The sequence below is a fragment of the Diabrotica virgifera genome, chromosome 1, assembly GCF_917563875.1.
Source record: "Diabrotica virgifera virgifera chromosome 1, PGI_DIABVI_V3a".
NCBI classification, from domain to species: Eukaryota; Metazoa; Arthropoda; class Insecta; order Coleoptera; family Chrysomelidae; genus Diabrotica; species Diabrotica virgifera.
This window is the reverse complement of record NC_065443.1, coordinates 118770940-118787527: the sequence shown is the minus strand read 5'-3', so window position 1 is coordinate 118787527 and position 16588 is coordinate 118770940. Positions and strand designations below refer to the sequence as shown.

General features: G+C 35.0%; 1 protein-coding gene across 1 annotated transcript; it reads right to left on the bottom strand.

The window, feature by feature from the left end:
* Window positions 1-1397: 1397 nt before the first annotated feature.
* On the bottom strand, window positions 1398-10340 carry LOC114324146 (3-hydroxyisobutyryl-CoA hydrolase, mitochondrial-like). Its single transcript, XM_028271890.2, has 3 exons — window positions 10225-10340; window positions 5648-6626; window positions 1398-1611 (listed from the first exon to the last, which is right to left on the bottom strand). Exons 1-3 carry the CDS (start codon window positions 10234-10236, stop codon window positions 1457-1459), a joined length of 1146 nt encoding a protein of 381 aa, XP_028127691.2. The 5' UTR covers window positions 10237-10340; the 3' UTR covers window positions 1398-1456.
* Between the last annotated feature and the right edge of the window lie 6248 nt (window positions 10341-16588).

Genomic DNA, 16588 nt, shown 5'->3' with positions numbered 1-16588 from the left:
AAACTGACAGAGCGTGTTGCGACATTATGAGTGAAATAAAAAAAATGTAACAGAAAAAGATAAAAACTGAAGACGGAATTCAACCCAACGTGAAAAAGATTAAACGTAAGAAGAGATAGAGAAATTTCTGTCAAAATTTGGTATTTATGACCCTTAAAATAACACCAAATGGTAAAATTTATTAGCCTGTAGATAGTGTGGATGTCTCGTCAGCCGAGGGTATGATCAGTGGCGTGGTAATTTTATGGTCAAACTACGTTTTGTTCTAATTTTTATCATTGTGAGAATTAAAAAAACCAACTAATATTTTTATCTCCACCACTGAGAGCGGTCAACTTTTTGGTTGCCGGTATTCTTCGGGACATTTTATCACAAAGTGTAAATATTACTAATTTTACCGTCTTGTAGGGTATCTGCGTTCTCTTTCTTTTCCACTATTATATATATTATATCTCTCTTTGCCGACGTTTAAATTAGGACCCACTTGAATCTCGCTTCAACACGCGCCTCGACCTCGTCGTGAGAATTCTCCATTAGATGTTTTTAACATGAACAATTTTTTCACAATTGGTAGTTAACGTTTAATGTATTTTGTAATCTGCTTCAGATAGAGATACAGGTTTTTGTTACTAAATGAAGTCGAAAACGGTGACCTCGGTTATAGATATATCTCAATTTCACAAAAAATGTAGGTAACGTTGTTTGACACTAAACCCTCGAATTGAGAAGAGATTTCGAGAGGAAGGAAGATTGTCTGAGCCCTACATAAACTACTAAGAGCAAAAATATTTCCAGAGAGGCAAAATTTAGACTACACCGAACAGTGATCCAGCCCACAGTCCTTTACGGAAGCGAAACATGAGTCATGAACAAAAATCAAGAAAATATGCTCAATGTCTGGAAGCGGAGTGTCCTAAGGAAGATATTCGGGGAAAAAAAGACAATAAAAACGTTTGGAGGAGACGAACAAATGCAGGTATCAGAGAGCTTTACAGGAAACCAGCAATAAGCCAGATCGTCAGAATAAACAGACTTAGTTGGTTAGGTCATCTTACCAGAATAGCTGACGGGAGGTGTTCAAAGGACTCGCTGATAAGTGGGGAATGAAAGAGGAGAAGAGGACGACCAAGAAAAAAGTATCTACAGGCGTGTAAGGACGACCTGGAAACAATCGGTATAACAAATTGGAGAACTGCGGTCATGGACAGGAGAAAATGGATGAAAACCGTGAAGAAATTCCATGGGTCCATGGTTCCACAATTAAAACTTCCCCTGTTTCAGTGTTCCCGTACATTAAATTTTGTCCGACTAGATACCGTTAAGCTATTTACAAATTTTCAGCATGCTATTAATCAACTTTTTTTGGTACGCGGGATCCAGGCCTGTTAAATCAGATACAAAATGCGATCTTATTTATTATTACTAAGAATTAAAGTAGATATAAGCCAATTATTCTTTAAGTTCTATCTTCAACTTCTTTTAACAGAGATTTCTGTAAATCTTCAGCCACTGGGATAAAATATCTATCGATCATTTCTTCATTCACGTCGGATAATTTAGATGGATTCCAACTTGGTTTGTCGTGCCTATCTTCTAGGACAACCCTAATACCTAAAACGCAAAATAAGACTAATTAAAAAAGGAACAATTTTAATCTTTTTTTTTTTGTTTGTTATGGCATGGACTTTATGTCAATCAGCCAGTAAAAACATGACTATAATATCAAGAAGATTAAATATTTAAAGACCGTAAGTCCATAAAATATCAAGTCTTCTTCTTGATGTGCCTATCCGTGACGAATGTTGGCGATCATCATGGCAAGCTTCACTTTATCTGCAGCAACGCGGAAAAGCTGCATAGATGTTGTGTTAAATCAGGTTCTGAGGTTCTTTAACCAGGATGTTCTTCTTCTTCCTGGACCTCGCTTTCCAAATATTTTTCCTTGCAGAATGGCTTGTAGGAGGGCATATCTGGATTCATTTCGCATAATGTGTCCAAAGTATTCCATCTTTCGAGATTTGATGGTGGTTAGTACTTCTCGACTCTTCCCCATTCTTCTAAGAACCTCCTCATTTGTGACCCGATCAGTCCATGGGATTTTAAGAATTCTACGACATAGCCACATCTCAAATCCTTCCAATTTTCCGCACATATCCTCGTTCAAGGTCCATGATTCAACACCATAAAAAAGGACAGAGAAGACGTAACATCTCAGCATTCTTACTTCTATACCAAGAGAAAGGTTGTGGCTCTTGAAAAACGCGCCCATACGGTTGAAGATTGATCTAGCTTTTCCGATGCGCGCTCTTATTTCTTGGTTGTTGGTCCATTCTTCATTTATTATGGTGCCGAGGTAGTTGTAGTGCCTCACTCTTTCTACAGGGGTTTGGTTCATATAGAGTTGACCTTCTGTTATCTTCTGTTATCTTGCTGACGATCACAAGCTTTGTTTTCTTTACGTTTATATTGAGTCCATATTGTTGACTGTAATAAGTGATTTTGTCCATGAGGACTTGTAGGTCTTCTAGGTTGTCCGCAAATACTATGGTGTCATCTGCATACCTGATATTATTTAGCCGGTACCCGTTTAGTAGAATACCTTTTTCAGTTTCGTGCAAAGCTTCGATAAATATTCTTTCAGAGTAAATATTGAAAATTAGGGGGGACAAAATGCAGCCTTGCCTCACTCCACGCATGATTTTGACATATTTGGTAAGTTCACCGTTAACTCTGAGGTTTGCAGTCTGATTCCAGTAAAGGTTTTTAATTATTTTCAGATCTTGGTTGTTAATTCCTGCTTCTTTTAGTATTTGCATCATCTTGGCGTGTTGTACTCGATCAAACGCCTTCTCGTAATCAACCAGACATGCGTATACGTCGCCATTTTCATCTCTGCATCTTTGGAATAAGACTTCTGTATTGAAAACAAATCCTCTCTCTTACCAAGAGCGTTTATGAACCCGAAGTGGTTGGGCGAAATTTGACTTTCACATAGCTTGTAAATTCTTGTATGGATTACCTTTAGGAACAATTTTAGGAGATGACTCATCAGGCTTATCGTACGGTATTCTTCGCACTTTTTGGCTCCTGGTTTTTTTGGAAGTGCAATAAACTCAGACTTCAGCCATTCTGTTGGTATTTGTCCAGAGTTGTGTATGTTGTTGAATATCTTTGTGATTATTGCTATTGATTCGTTGTCCATCAGTTTGAGTAGTTCTGCTTGTATATTATCGGGACCTGCTGCTTTGCCATCCTTTAGCTGTGTTATGGCAGAATAAACTTCCTGCTGTAATATTCTTGGTCCATCATTTACCTCTTCTTCTAGCTCAAAGGTGTTATCTCTTTGGTCTTCAAATAGTTTTTCTAGATATTCTTTCCACGTTCTAATTTTACACTGTTTATCTAAGATGATGTTTCCGTCAAAATCAGTTAGATTTCCTCTCTGTCTCCGTCTTAGTCCACCTGTGAGTTCTTTAACTTTCCTATGTACATTGTGACTATCGTACTTTGATTGTAGAATCTCAATTTCTTGGCATCTCTCCATTGCTTCTTTTTCTTTCACTTCTCTAATTTTTCTTCTTATTGATATATTAATTGTTTTGTATGTGTCTGGGTCATTTTTGGCATGTCTTCTTTCGTCCATTAGTTTCAGGATCTCATCTGTCATCCATGATATCTTCATGGTTATTTTATCTGCCTTTAAGTGTCTATCCTTTACATATTGAACTATTTCGGTCATCTGTTTGATCATTTGTTCTTCGTTTGATGCGTCTCTTATTGCAGTCACTTGCTCGTTTAACGTGGCTTCGACCCTCATTTTCGTGGCAGGGTAGCATACGTAGGTCGTATGATTGTGATTTCTTTTTCTGTACTATTTTGAGTTTGACGCAAAATACTCCCACCAGTGGAACGTGGCCCGGCTCTAAGTCTGCTCCAGGATAAGTCTTGACAGATGTAAAGCTGTTTCGGAATCTTTTGTTTACTAAAATGTAATATATTTGATCTCTAATAATTCTCCCGGGTTTGTCTTGAGGGGATTTCCATGTGTACAGCTTTCGAGGTGGTAATTGGAAAAATGTGTTAGTGACAACGAGTTCTGAGTCCTCTGCGAATTTTTCTAGGAAGTCTCCTCTGTCGTTTCTGACTCCAAGTCCATGTGCGCCGATGTACTGGGCCTTATCTCCAGCTCCAATCTTGGCTTTAAAGTCTCCCATAATTATAAGAACTTCCTGTCGTGGAGTTTTCTGTATAATTCTGTTGATATTCTCATAAAACTCAATAGCTTCTTCCTCTTCTATGTCTGCAGTGGGAGCATAAACTATGATAATATTTATATTAACGGGGTTGGCTTGTACTTGTAGTAACATCACTCTCTCTGATATTGGCGTAAAGTTATTAACGTATTTGGCAACTTTGGGTGATACGATAAATCCGACTCCATATTTATGTGATCCATCACTTTTTCCCGAGTAGTATACCTTGTGATTTTTTACTTGTATATCCCGAGAATCTGGCCATCCCATTTCTGCTATTCCCATGATTTCAATATGCATTCTCTTCATCTCCTTTATTGCATTGTGAATTTTTCCTGCTTTATGTAAGGTTTTGACATTCCATATACAGACCTTAATATTCTTTCTGCACTTTAATTTATTATCTTTTGGTGAACTCAAAACTATCCTCCCCGGAGAACCGTTAGGAGGACTTATTCCGGAATTTATTTTAGTGTTGAGCATTACCATGATTGATTGACTAGGGCGTATCGCTCTGGATCATTAATGGGGTGTTTGCCCTACTTGTGCTTCCCCATCCTTATACCGTTGACCAAATATTTGGTTCATCCGCCTTCGGGGCCGATTTCACAACCTCAGGATAAAAGGGTGCCCTACCACTTACCAACTCATCTGCCCGAAGTCGTTGGTCAGTAAGTGGGGGATTGCTTATACCGGCAATCTTTCGGTGAAAACGAAGATATCAATAACGAAGAAAAATTAGTTCAATAGCTGTTGAGAGGTAATTTATTTACTGAAATAAAGAGATGGTACTAAGCTAAGGTAAGCTAAATATAGCCTCCTTTCAACATCATAAATGTGTTCAAAAACGATCTACAAAAATTTAATAACAATAACAATAAAATAAGAATAATAAAATAAGAATAATAATAAACAAGACGGTAAGGTCCTCAAAGTTCCATAGCAACTTTTTTCTTTGTTTTTATCTTCCGCGGCTCCCTACTCAATTCGAAAGCCGCCTTGCTATGGACTGTCCAAGTTGCTCACCATATTTTCTCTATATACATACATATACATATACATATACTTTTAATACTTGACACTACAAAACTATTTTGGTACTTGACAGAAACATCACCAACGCATTATACATACTCGCTTGTCCATTGGCTAAGATACTAAGGATAATAAACGGAGCTGGTATCTTACATTAAGATATTATATAGGCGACAATATAAATCCATGTTTCACTCCCCATGTTGTTACTCATTACGCCCATCCATCTTCTCCATCTCCATCTTCTGTTCTTATGTTTAATTGCGTTGATATTAAGTCACAAAATGGCCGAGATGATACCGTACTGGTCATTTAAGTGAATTTTACCAAAAACATTGAGACACAACTATTACACTTACCTTCAAAAACATCAGGATACTTATAAAAGTTTATAGAAATATTGCCCTCCATCTCAAGACAGCTTTTCAAGTCCAAGCTTTGTCCTTTCAGAAACTGTCTAAGGGTAACTTTGAGGGCCACTGGCGAATGCCTATTTAAAATGTGCAGAGTTTCCTTAGCCCAAGGTGTTCCATCAGATTGCAGCTTTAAAAGGATATTTTCGATAGTTGTTGCAGAAAAGCAGTTGGTAATTCTTTCCATAATAGGATTTAACGTAAATTCGGGAAAGCGTTTTTCACAAATATTTTCGAATATATCTTCAATACTATTTTTATCTGTACAGTTTAAAAGTGTACTTTGTAACTTCTCCAAATTATTATTTTTGCAGAAATGTGTAGCAAAACCTGCTCTAACTATATCAGAACCTTGTAGCGTTTTTCCCGTCAAGCCTAAATAATATCCTAATTTTCCTGCACACCTGTTATAGAAATAGGTTGCACCTGAGTTGGGATGGAACCCTAATTTTACTTCTGGCATTCCAAAGATACTGTTTTCTGTTGCTACTCTATATTTCGCAAAAATAATATATGATAGAGAACCCCCCAAAGTTAGCCCATTCATTAAACCGACTATAGGAATCTTGTATTTGGATACTAAGTAATTAGTCGCGTTAGCAGATATAATGATATCCCTTAAGTAGTTTGTATTTTTCCTCACTTCTTTCCGAAATATGAACAAATCGCCACCGGTGCCGAATGCTTTGTCACCTGCGCCCCTGATTAAAACTAATGTTTTTTCTTTTTCCCATTTTCTTATTAGCTTGTCCATTTCATTGTGCATGGGAAGTGTAACGCTATTGAGCGATTTGGGTCTATTAAGAATTGCCATAGCATTATTTCCTACTTCTCTACTAATAACTAGAGGTTCTTCAGAGAAATTTCTACAGAAGACTGTTTTAGTTTCTGTTCTTAAAAGCTGGATCAATGTTATAGGACTTCTCTGAAACAAGAAACGTATTAAATTAAAAAATACTCAACTATACGGTTTTTTTATGAAAATATATTACTGCGTTATTTAAGTATACAGGGTGTCCAGAAACTCTACCGACAAACGAGGACAGGAGATTCCTCACATAATTGTAAGACATTTTAACCCAATTCACTTAGTCCGAAAATGCTTCCTAAGGGAGCTAGAGCTTTTTGAAGATGGCGTCTTGTAATTAGTTTTTCTTAAATACCTCCAGAACGCTTCTATGTATTTAGAAAAATGAAAATTGGTACGCATATTTATCTTCCAGAGATAAATCAATTCCATCCATTGCGAATTTCTAGTACCGGTCATAGGCGTCCCTATTGGGTAGGGCAACGGTTATTTTATTGCATAACTTTTTTGTATTTAACTTTTAAGCATTGTTGACTCTGGATTATTAAATTATGAAGTATTCTGGTACTAAAAGGTACTTTTGCTTGAAGTAGATAGGATACACCATTTTCGAGGAAAATCGATTTGAAAATTTTTCGGCATTTGAATTTCCAAAAAATGTTTAAAAAAAAACTATTTAGAAAAACGAAAACTGGTACGATTATTTATATCCCAGAAATGAATCGATTTCATTAATTGCGAAGTTCTTGTACCGGTCATATGCGTCCGTTTTGTGTAGGTCAACGGTTATTCTATCGCATAACTTTCTGTCTTGAATTTTTAAGCATTTTTGGCTCTAGATTATTAAATTATGATATATTCTAGCGCTAAAAGTTACTCTTGCATTAAGATGGTAAAATACACCGTTTTTTTGTGAAATTTTTTTTTTAATTTTCTTTAAAATTCAAAAAACGAAAAATTTATAGATCAATTTTTCTAGAAAACCGTGCATCCTACCGACTTAAAGCAAAAATGACTGTTAGTGCTAGAATACAGCACCATTTAATTATCCAGTATCAAAAATGCTTAAAAGTTCAAGACAAAAAGTCATGCGATAAAATAACCGTTGCCCTAACCAAAACGGACGTCTATGACCAATATTAGAAATTCGCAATGAATGGAATCGATTTATCTCTGGAAGATGAAAATGCGTAACAATTTTCGTTTTTATAGAGAGAAACGTTCTAGAGGTATTTAAGAAAAACTAAATAAAAGACGCCATCTTCAAAGAGCTCTAGCTCCCTTGGGAAGCATTTTCGGACTAGGTGAATTGGGTTAAATTGTCTTAAAATTATCTGAGGAATCTCCTGTTTCGTTTGTCGGTAGAGTTCCTGTAGTTCTAGTAAAAGGAAGAAAACTTATTCGTGGTCACGATGAAAAGGAACAAAGCAATGCAAAGGATTGCTTCTCAAAATTGTATTACTGGTAAAAAAATATGGCCCTAAATTTAAGGCACTCCTGGAATCGGCCTCAAAAAACTGCACTTATCTTAAACAACTACAATCTAGCAGACTAATGGTAAAATGTTCCACAATTTGAATGTCAATCTGAATTTTAATGTATTTTTTATACAGTGTGCTGGAATAAGTGTTTCCCCCCTTATTAACTTATTTATTTTTAGGACATAAGCAAAACGCTAGGGCAGGTCAATTTTTAAAATAATCATAGTATATTATAGCATCAATGTTTCGAACTGTTCGCGATCTCTCTTCAGGTGACAGGCATAACTTTGATTTTTTTTAACGGGAAAGTAGATCATTGACACCTCATTTAAAAGCTTTTTAAATACTGATTACAAAAATGTATAATAATTTAATCCTTTTTGAGAGCGTAGGCCCAAAACTTCGGTCGAATTATTTTTAAACGCATTACTTTTTTTCGATTCCTGTGAACACTAACAAGTATTTTTGAAAAATTTAAACACAGAATGAAAGATGACATTAGTACCGAGGGCTGACAGTTCCTTGGAATAAAGAAAAAGTTTCTTTTGAATGATAATATATTCGAAATTAAAAATCAAACTAAATTTTCTCTTTTTTTCACTCCTGTGCCTGTGACTTATTAAAATAAACATTATATAAATTCTCAAGGACTTTTAACCATCAAGAATATTGTAATATTTCATTCTGCGTTTAAATTTTTTGAAAATTTTGAAAATTAGTTTTCTCAGGATTCTAAGAAAATGAATGCATTTAAAAACAATTCGACCGAAATTTTGCGCCTACTCTGTCAAAGAGGATTAAAATATTATACATTTCTGTAATCAGTATTTCAAAGGCTTTTAAATGAGGTGTCACATGATGTACTTTCCCATTTAAAAAAATCAAAGTTATGTCGTTCACCTGAAGAGAAACCGCAAAAATTCGAAACATTGATGCTAAAATTAATTATGATTATTTTAAAAATCGACCTGTCCGAGCGTTTTGCTTATGTGCTGAAAATAAATAAGTTAATAAGGGGGGGTAACGCTTATTCCAGCGCAGTGTATTTATGTGACCAGCCATAGTTTTCTTATGATGACGCAATAATTTAATAGACAAATTTCAAAAATATACTGCGCTATAATGTATTTTAGACATTACTTCAAAAAATAGTTTCATATACACTGCCCTGGAATAATTGTTACCCCTCCCCTAACTTTTTACTTTCAGGACACAAGCAAAACGCTCGGACAGGTCGGTTTTTAAAATAATCAGAGTATATTATAGCATCAATGTTTCGACCTTTACGCGGTCCCTCTTCAGTTGACAGTCATAACATTGATTTTTTTAAATAGGAAAGTATATCATGTGATATTTCATTTAGAAGCTTTTGACATACTGACTAAAAATGTATAATACTTTAATACTTTTTTTGGAACGTAGGCGGAAAATTGCGTTAAAACGCTTTTTAAATATATGTATTTTTTTTTCAATTCCCGAGAAAACTAAAGAGTATTTTTGAAAAATTTAAACGCAGAATGAAGGACTGCATTATTTCCGAGGGTCGAAAGCCCTCAAAAGAATAAACAAAAAGTTTACGCTCTTAAAAAGTATTAAAGTATTATACATATTATTTGTAATCAATATTTCAAAAGTTTTTAAATGAGGTGTCGCATAATGTACTTTCCCATTTAAAAAATGAAAGGTCTGAAGATGGATCGCGTAAAATTCGAAACATGGATGATATACTATGACTATTTTAAAAATCGACCTGTCCGAGCTTTTTGCCTATGTGCTAAAAATAAATAAGTTAATAGGGGGGGTAACACTTATTCCAGCGCACTCTATAAAACTCATTATTGGAAATTCAAAAAAAGTATATGGTAAGGTGCGTTGTTTTTAGCATCAGAACCCATATTTAAAAAGCATATGTACCTTATCGGAAACGAGTGAAATCGCAGCCAAACAAATTAGCAAATTAAGCAAAAAATGATCTAATAAACTACCAGAAGAAAGTAAAAGACACAATACATCCGTTCAACCCATCTAACTTACTTTAAGTTTTACTTTTAGTTAGGTGTTAGGTTATTTTTTAGGCTAAGCCAAACCTTATACTTTTTGACTTTTATAAGGTGAGTAGTCACCGGAATTAGGTTTTTCTAAATTTATAAATTAAGTGAAATGAACACTTGTCTTATTGTCAATGTATGTAGACAGATTTTCTGAATAAATAATTCTCAAAAAAAGCTACTTACATTTAATGACATTGTTAATTTCCTTTCTTTGCACACACTAAAATTGGTATTTTCTAACTAACAGCTTAGCAAATTAATAATATCAGCAATAAAAAAAATCGTATTCTAATCTGTGACTTCGAAGAACTCAGTAGCGTAGGCGAAAGAAAGTAAATAAAACTAGATTTAATATTTAATGAAAGCAACCAAAAAGAAGTTACAGTCGAACCCGCTTATTGGAACACCCTTCATTCCAAGCAAAAATATTCCTAAAACCGGGATATTCTAATAACTGATCCTTAGTGGCAGTGGCGTAGCGTAATGGGGGCGGCACTTTTTAGGGGGCGGCAAAATTTAACAATAAATAATAAAAATATTTTGTAAATATTTGAACCATTTTATATTTTTAACGCAACTACAAATTCGGACCGGTTGAAAGGAGCACGAAATTTTTCATTACTTATTTTGTGACGACTTCGAGGAATTCCTTTTCCTTGAATGACATTTTATAGCGACTGGCAAGAACGTCTATACTGACTTGTGGAAATTCCCCGTTTATGACCAACAATCAGTACAACTTTTTTCGGCATTTTAGAACGTTGCTATTCTTTTTTTCCTCATCGACAAATGCATCGTTAGGATTTCTGATAGCAGCTACAGGCAAAATAAGGATTCAAAACACGCGGTGGACTGCAAGAGACGATGCCGTAAATGTGACATGGCATCATTACAAAGACATTCTCGTCACTTTGGAAAAACTGACAGAGGCAGGTGAAAGATTAAACATTAGGACAGATGCAGGTGCTTTACTAGTTTCGATGCAGTCAATTTCCTTTCTTTGCTTTTGGGCCTATGGCAACCGATGCTACATGAAGTGAATGATTCACAAAAATATTTACAAACAAGGGGACTTAAGATTGTGCGCTCAGAAAGTAAATGCTTTGCAGATGATATTGACAGAGAAAAGAGAGGAATGGGCAAATGGCGCTGTAGGTAGGTTATGCAAAAATATGTGTGAAGAACTTGGAGTTTCCATAAAACCTCGGAGGCGCATAACAAAAAATCATATTTTTGATGACGGAACTAGATGTCCTAACTTGTCTTGTGAAAATGAGTTGAGACGAAAGCTGTTTTCTTCGTTAGATAAAGTTATTGTAGAAATTGGTGAGCCTTTTCAACAGCAACAGAATTTAACGGATAAGTTTGTTTATTTAACGCCGGCTATATTATTAGATCCAGACAACACTGAATGTAATCTAGACTACGCATCTGACGAAATTGACAGCAGGATTTCAAGCTGGAAAAACTTCGACTGCGGACTTTCGTTGCTGTTATAGGCAACGAAATTGATTAATGCAGACTCGCTTGAATTATTTAAATTTATTGTTAAATCCAAGCTGGAAGATTCTCTGCCCAATACTTTAAAAATATTCCGAATATTTTTCACATTTGCTATACTGTGAGAGGAGTTTTTCAAAATTGAAATTGATTAAAAATTATTTAAGATCGACAATGAGTACTCTTTTTAGACTAACTAATTTGGCTATTTTGTCTATTGACCAAGAGGTGATTGATGCGATAGACATTGACGGTGCAATAAAAGATTTGGGTCTTAAAAAAAGTAGACGTATAAATTTTTAATTGAAGAAGGAAGTTTTGTTTTTAATTCTAACTAATACTCATATTACTTTTCAATAAGAATAAAAATATAAGATTATAGTATCGTTCTAATTGTAATTAAAAATTGATTTTATTTAATTTTGTCGATCGTCGAGGTGTACCTAATCTTAAGTGATAGGTACCTAAGTTATATCAATGTATCTAATTGGTTAAAGTAAAATAATTTTTGTATTAATAAACGTTATTGTAAAACTTAGATAAACTTTTTTATTTAAAATCCAACCTGTATAATGCAAAATAATGACTGTTCTCGCCGAAAAGTTCTCTATAATTAATGTATGTAATGTATGGTATACAATAACTTAAAATATCTAAATAAGAGGGCGGCAAAATTGTCTTCCGCCCCGGGTGACCGACACTCACGCTACGCCACTGATTAGTAACTAGTAGAAATAAGTGTACCGAATATACATTATAATGTATGTAGGTATGCACATTCAATTTTCAGACTAATTATGTACATACATCATACTTAATATGTATATGTATATGGTTTTAGGTTTTTTAATGTAAATAGTAGGGTAGTGTAACTACTACCTATTTAAAAAAAAAGCATTATCTGTATATGCCTACACTAATAAATATGAAATATAAGCAATATGTTGATACTTAAATATCCATATTTTTCTGGGTGACATCTAAATCAACTGTTTCTAATAATTTATTAACAGGCAATGAAGTGGGTGAACAAAATAAAATTTTTAAATAAATTAAAAAGTATTTTATGACTTGTGGATTTTTGAGGGAAGGCTCGAATTGGTACTCATAACAAAGTAATAAAGTATTTATTACCTTATAGACTCACAATCGCGCTTATATTCTTTTTATATTGTAAGGGAAATTTTCTATAAATGTAAATAGAAAAATAAAATAAATGTAAATAAATTAAAATAAAGAAATTAAATTAAAAATTCATTATAAATTCGAAATGTTAAATCACTAAGTAGACAAGGCGAAAACGGAGGGTTCGTTGGAAGAAATATTCCCATGAGATTTTTTTGCATAATCACATTCGTGAGACACCCCAGAATAAGGTTCAAGAAGTCGCCCACTCGAAAAGTGGTCCAATTTTTTTTAATCAAGTTGCAAAAATCAATATTTTTGGCCCGGACAATTTTTTTAAAAATTTTTCGGACCATTCTGGACAGAAAAGGTCTCTTGTAATTTTTCTCTAAAGTTGATCGTGTTCGAGTTATAAGTAATTTAAAATTTGAAAAACGCGAAAATGGCCATTTTATGACTTAATAACTCGGTTAAAGATTATTATTATGAAAGTCAGAAAGTGGCTAAATCAAATTTAAAGTCCCCTCCTTCATGATCCTGAAGAAATTTGTGTCATTAATTTATTACTATGCTGTTATTTTAATTTAATAATAATGAGCGGTAAGATCGCATTTCCGCGGCTGTAAATGTGAGTGTGAGTGAGATTCGCCATTGGACTGCCTCGATGGCATCTCTTTCTCACGGTTTACTGTAAAGAGACCGAAATTATTAGACCGAAAGCAGTAGACCGAACTCATTAGACCGAAAAGCACTTTACCGAAACCTCACTAGACACCGAACAGCAGAAGACTGAAAAGCAGTTCTTTTTACTTGTCGCAGTAAAAGAGATAAGACTAATGTAATTACAACTAAATGTTATTTGGATGGTTACTATAAACAGTTAAAATGGTGTTAACATCACCCTACCCTTAATTTATTTTTACCTTTACTAGTTTGTTTAACGTATGAAAATTATTTCATATCAGACTGTACAGTGTAACAATTTACACAGTCTACATAATATTATGTATATAAATATACATATAAAATATTACAAAAAAATACAATAAACAAAAAGACAGATATACAAAATCTTAGTATAATTTAGTGCAAACTTTTTAAATTTATTTACCATTTCGGTCTAATGCTGTTCGGTATAGTGGGGTTTCGGTAAAGTGCTTTTCGGTCTAATGAGTTCGGTCTACTGCTTTCGGTCTAATGATTTCGGTCTAATTGTCGTGTACCCTTTCGCACTCATCATAGACGGCCGCCTAATACGTGCATGGCGCTCATTATTTTTACTTAAAAATAACCGCTTACTAATGAAATAATGACAAAAATTTCTTCAGGGTCTTGTATGTGGGGCTTTAAACTTTGATTTAGTCACTTTCTGCCTTTCATAGTAATAACTTTTAACCGAGCTGTTAAGCCTTGAAAATCGCCATTTTTCGTTTTTTTCAATTTTAAAATGCTTTTACCTCGAGAACTATCAACTTTGGAGAAAAATTATAGGAAACCTTTTTTATCCAGAATAGTCCAAACAACCTAAAAAATTTAGTCCGGGCCAAAAATATTAATTTTTGCAATTGGATTAAAAAAAATTGTTAAAAACTTTAGACTGCTTTTCGCGTGGGCGACTTCTTGAATCTTATTCTGGAATGTCTCACGAATGTGATTATGCAAAAAAATCTCATGGGAGTATTTTCTCCAAAGAACCCGCCGTTTTCGCCTTGTCTAAATAAATTTAGTAAAATCATAATTACAAATACTATGTCTCAATTTATAATTTAAAAATAGACTGGTATCTATGAGTTATCTATGAGCTACTCCAATGCATTTTACAAGTTAAAATTAAAGGAAAAAGGGCCTCAGGACGAAGAATAATATCCTGGCTTGCTAATCTGAGAGCATGGCATAGAAAAACCTCAACACAACTATTCTGTATAGCAACCAACAAAGTCATCATAGCCAGAATGATCGCCAACGTTCAGAACGGACAAGCACCCTAAGAAGAAGAATCTATAAAGTTTTAAAATTGGTTACATTTTTTGCCCCCTTATTGGTTCCACAAACTTTAAAAAATCGGTAACACTTTATTTCCTCTGTAGATTAAGTTCTGTATCTAGTTTATTAATACATACTACATATATATTTATGGTTTCTCGACACCTCGCGGTAGAAGAGAACCGTATTATATATACATATATTATTTTGGTTGGGATAGAGTTTCTACTACATACGAATCGTTTATTATTAAAAGATGGTAAGCACCGTTTTCAACTTTTCAAGTTATACCTATACTAGTAAGAAACCCTTCTCTCCTTCTATTTGCACGTCATTTGTTTCAATTTCGTAGTATAGTATAAACTATATCCATGCAGTGCATCAGTGCTTATTTCTGTTCCTTTCAACACCAAATGACGCGGATAAATAAAGAAAACTCGAAAAACTGTAACTCGAAAAATAGAAAATGGCGCTTACCCACTTTCAGCAATAATCGATTCATACGTATTCTATCCAGGTTGGGCGATGCTACATTAGGCCGATGTCAGATTATGCGTTTTGAACGGATGCGGTGGAGACGCATCCGTTTCCAACGCAACCGGACCGACCTGTCACACTACGGGTTTGCCTGGTGCGGTTAGTAAGCTCGTAACGATGTCTCAAAACGCATCCGTTTCCAACGCAACCGGACCGATCTGTCACACTAAGCGTTTTCAACGGATGCGGCGGAAACGCATCCGTTTCCAACGCAACCGGACCGACTTGTCATACTATGCGTTTAGTCTGGTGCAATTTGTAAGCGCGTACCGATGCCTTAGGCCGATGTCAGATTATGGGTTTTGACCGGATGCGTTTCCGCCGCATCCGTTGAAAACGCTTAGTGTGACAGATCGGTCCGGTTGCGTTGGAAACGGATGCGTTTTGAGTCATCGGTACGCGTTTACAAACTGCACCAAACTAAAAGCATAGTGTGACAGGTCGGTCCGGTTGCGTTGGAAACGGATGCGTTTCCACCGAATCCAGTCAAAACGCATAGTGTGACAAGTCCGTCCGGTTGCGTTGGAAACGGATGCTTTTTGAGACATCGTTACGCGCTTACAAACTGCATCAGGCAATGCATAGTGTGACAGGTCGGTCCGGTCAGGGCCGTGCGGTGCTATGATGCGGTGGGGCAGCTGCATCAGGCGGCATCACAAGAGGGGCGGCATAATCAGTAAAATCAAAATACAAATAATTGAGCCATTCAATAATTAAAAAATATATACAGGGTCTTTCAATAATAATTGTCCATATAGTAACTGGAGAAACCTTAGCACAAAATACGAAGACTTAACCTAAAACACTTAAATAAAATGTGGTTCCTTACCGAGCTACAGGGTGTTTTATCTAAAAATTTAAAAACTATGTTTGCTCAGCATTTTAAAACTATTAGACGTATCGTTTTCATGCTTGGCAGAAAGTGCGACTGCTATACACCCTACTAAATTATGATAAGCGCACGTTTTTAGCTGCTACCAGAGGCGTGCGACAGGGCATAGTGAATGGTTGACCCTTCTCAAATTCTACGCCACTGGAGGAATTACTATTTTAGTGCCATTTTTAGATTCTCCAATACTTTCTACGTAAATAATATACTCCTCATTGGTAACCATAAAGTCATTAGTTTTCGAGATATTTGGAGTTAAATATGAAACAGCACAGTTATTTTGATTAATTTATGATATGATTCATATGATTAAAATTTAAAAATTATTTGTACTTAGTACTTTAAAACTATTTGGCGTATCTTTATCATACTTGTCAGAAAGTGTAGGTACTGTAGACCCTACTAAATTAAGATAAATAAACGTTTCTAGTTACCACCAGAGGCGTACGACAGGGGATAGTGGCTGGTTGACCCTTCCCAAATTCTACGCCACTGACGAAATTGCTATTTTAG